The sequence below is a fragment of the Aplosporella prunicola genome, assembly GCF_010093885.1.
Source record: "Aplosporella prunicola CBS 121167 unplaced genomic scaffold K452scaffold_247, whole genome shotgun sequence".
NCBI lineage: Eukaryota > Fungi > Ascomycota > Dothideomycetes > Botryosphaeriales > Aplosporellaceae > Aplosporella > Aplosporella prunicola.
In genome coordinates this window covers 1-1,823 of record NW_022983775.1, presented here as the reverse complement: position 1 = coordinate 1,823, position 1,823 = coordinate 1, and the positions used below count along the sequence as shown (strand labels likewise).

General features: G+C 40.5%; 1 protein-coding gene across 1 annotated transcript; it reads right to left on the bottom strand.

The window, feature by feature from the left end:
- Positions 1 to 1,250: 1,250 nt before the first annotated feature.
- K452DRAFT_323232 (uncharacterized protein) lies at positions 1,251 to 1,749 on the bottom strand (the record flags this gene model as incomplete). Its single annotated transcript, XM_033544623.1, has 2 exons — positions 1,554 to 1,749; positions 1,251 to 1,396 (listed from the first exon to the last, which is right to left on the bottom strand). Exons 1-2 carry the CDS (start codon positions 1,660 to 1,662, stop codon positions 1,251 to 1,253), a joined length of 255 nt encoding a protein of 84 aa, XP_033390809.1. The 5' UTR covers positions 1,663 to 1,749.
- Positions 1,750 to 1,823: the final 74 nt, after the last annotated feature.

The following is a 1,823-nucleotide window of genomic DNA, read 5'->3' as shown; positions in this document are numbered from 1 at the left end:
GGGGGGGGACAGTGAGGGGCCGGGGCTGATAAATTCGTAACGAAAAAAACAAATTTAGCAGGCGGCCGCCAGCAGAAAGAGGGGGCAATGGTTTATTAAAAAAATGTTTATGCTGGCGTACGCCCGCCGTTGCTTTATTTTTTTAAGGCAGATTATTTATTCGGTGTTTTTGTTTATTTTATTACATAAAAAGAAACAAAAAAAAATATGTCGCTTGACCGCTTTTGCAGAGCGGGGGAAAAAGAAGAATAACAAAATAAGGGACATTGTTACTTATATAAGTAATATAATTACTAAAATTTAAATACTAGGAGAAAAGAGATTCGAACTCTTAAAAGCATATTACTATTGAGTTTACAGCTCAACCCTTTTTACCAATAAAGGAATTCTCCTTTATTATTTAGTGTTTACAGAATAAGTTAGGGTGTTGACTTATTTAATCCTAATGCATGATGGTTAAATGGATTATAACAAATCAATGGGTCACTCATTTTGTGTGGTGGGAGCTCAATGGCCATTAGCTAAGTACATTACTTAGAGATGATTGTTTATTAGGTGTCGCTTTATTAACTCGTTAAGGGCTTTGTTGCTTTGCCTTTGTAGCGTACTATTATTGCTTGGTTCTCATTGATTACGCGAATCAGGTGTTTGATTTTAAGTAATTTTTTTCTGCTGCCTCTACTAGTCTTAGAGGCACCGATACCAATAGTTCTAGATGATCGCTCTGTCTAGAATTCTACTGGCACCAGAGTTCTAAATAACTTAGATTAGGACCCGTAGGATCTTATCTGAATACTTGGTGTACTTGAGCTAGGCCGTTGCAGTTGGTTTACTTTGCTTCGTTTTCGGAATAACTTACTTAGGGATTCGGAGGCATAGGTTGAGCTGTTGAAGACGTCTAGATCTGTGGTTCATTCTCGCTCCTTATATCATGAAGTCCAGGATCCATTTATGTAGTTAAGACGGAAATCTTGATTTAGCTCCTCCAAATTTCAACTGTCTTGATACAGACGTGATTGTACAAATCCCATCAATTTTGACTTGAAGATTTCATCTAAGGAGCTCTTGTGTATATGGTCACGGTTGTAATGATAGTGTATGGCTCCTTCGAAGTCTTGATCTTCTAATAACTGAGTGAACTGGATTGTATTTAGGACGTCCTCAGTTATCTTCATGGTGGCCCCGTTCCGGGTCTTGGCTCTGAAGGTCTCCCCATCATATTCTAAACCTAAGAATTTTAGAGGTTTCAATCACTTGTTGTCGTATTTTACCCAGCCAGACTTTTCTGGAGCGAGTTCTATTCCCATTGATTTGTCATCATGGATGTGGAATGGAGTGTCTCCGTAGAAGATGGGGTCATCGGCGTAAGAAATTGAGGGTTGTTGACTTAGAAAACCTTTAAGTGTTAGTATACTTAGAATAGGGGATGTGGGAGCTCCTTGGGGTACCCCCGAAATGTCAGTCTGGTCCGGATAAATCTGTTGATAAAGGATTTTGTTGATGTGCATAGGGACCTTCTGCATAACAAAATAGGTCCTCTAGTGTTTGAATACCTTTGTTTCCGGTGACGGTAGCATCTGGTAGATTCCTTAAAGGACTGAGATCCTGTAGATGATGTTTATCCATGAACTTATTCTTGGAGTTGAAACGGGATTCGTCCATTGCTTGATTTTCGGGTAACTTAGGTGTTGAGTAGTTTATCTCTTCAAGCAATGTTCGTAGCTTTGCGGGTACCCCATACGTTTCTAACCCCCCCGCACAGACTGGATGTGTGAATACACACCAGTACTGTGCGGGGGGGGGGGGGGGGGGGGGGGGAGACC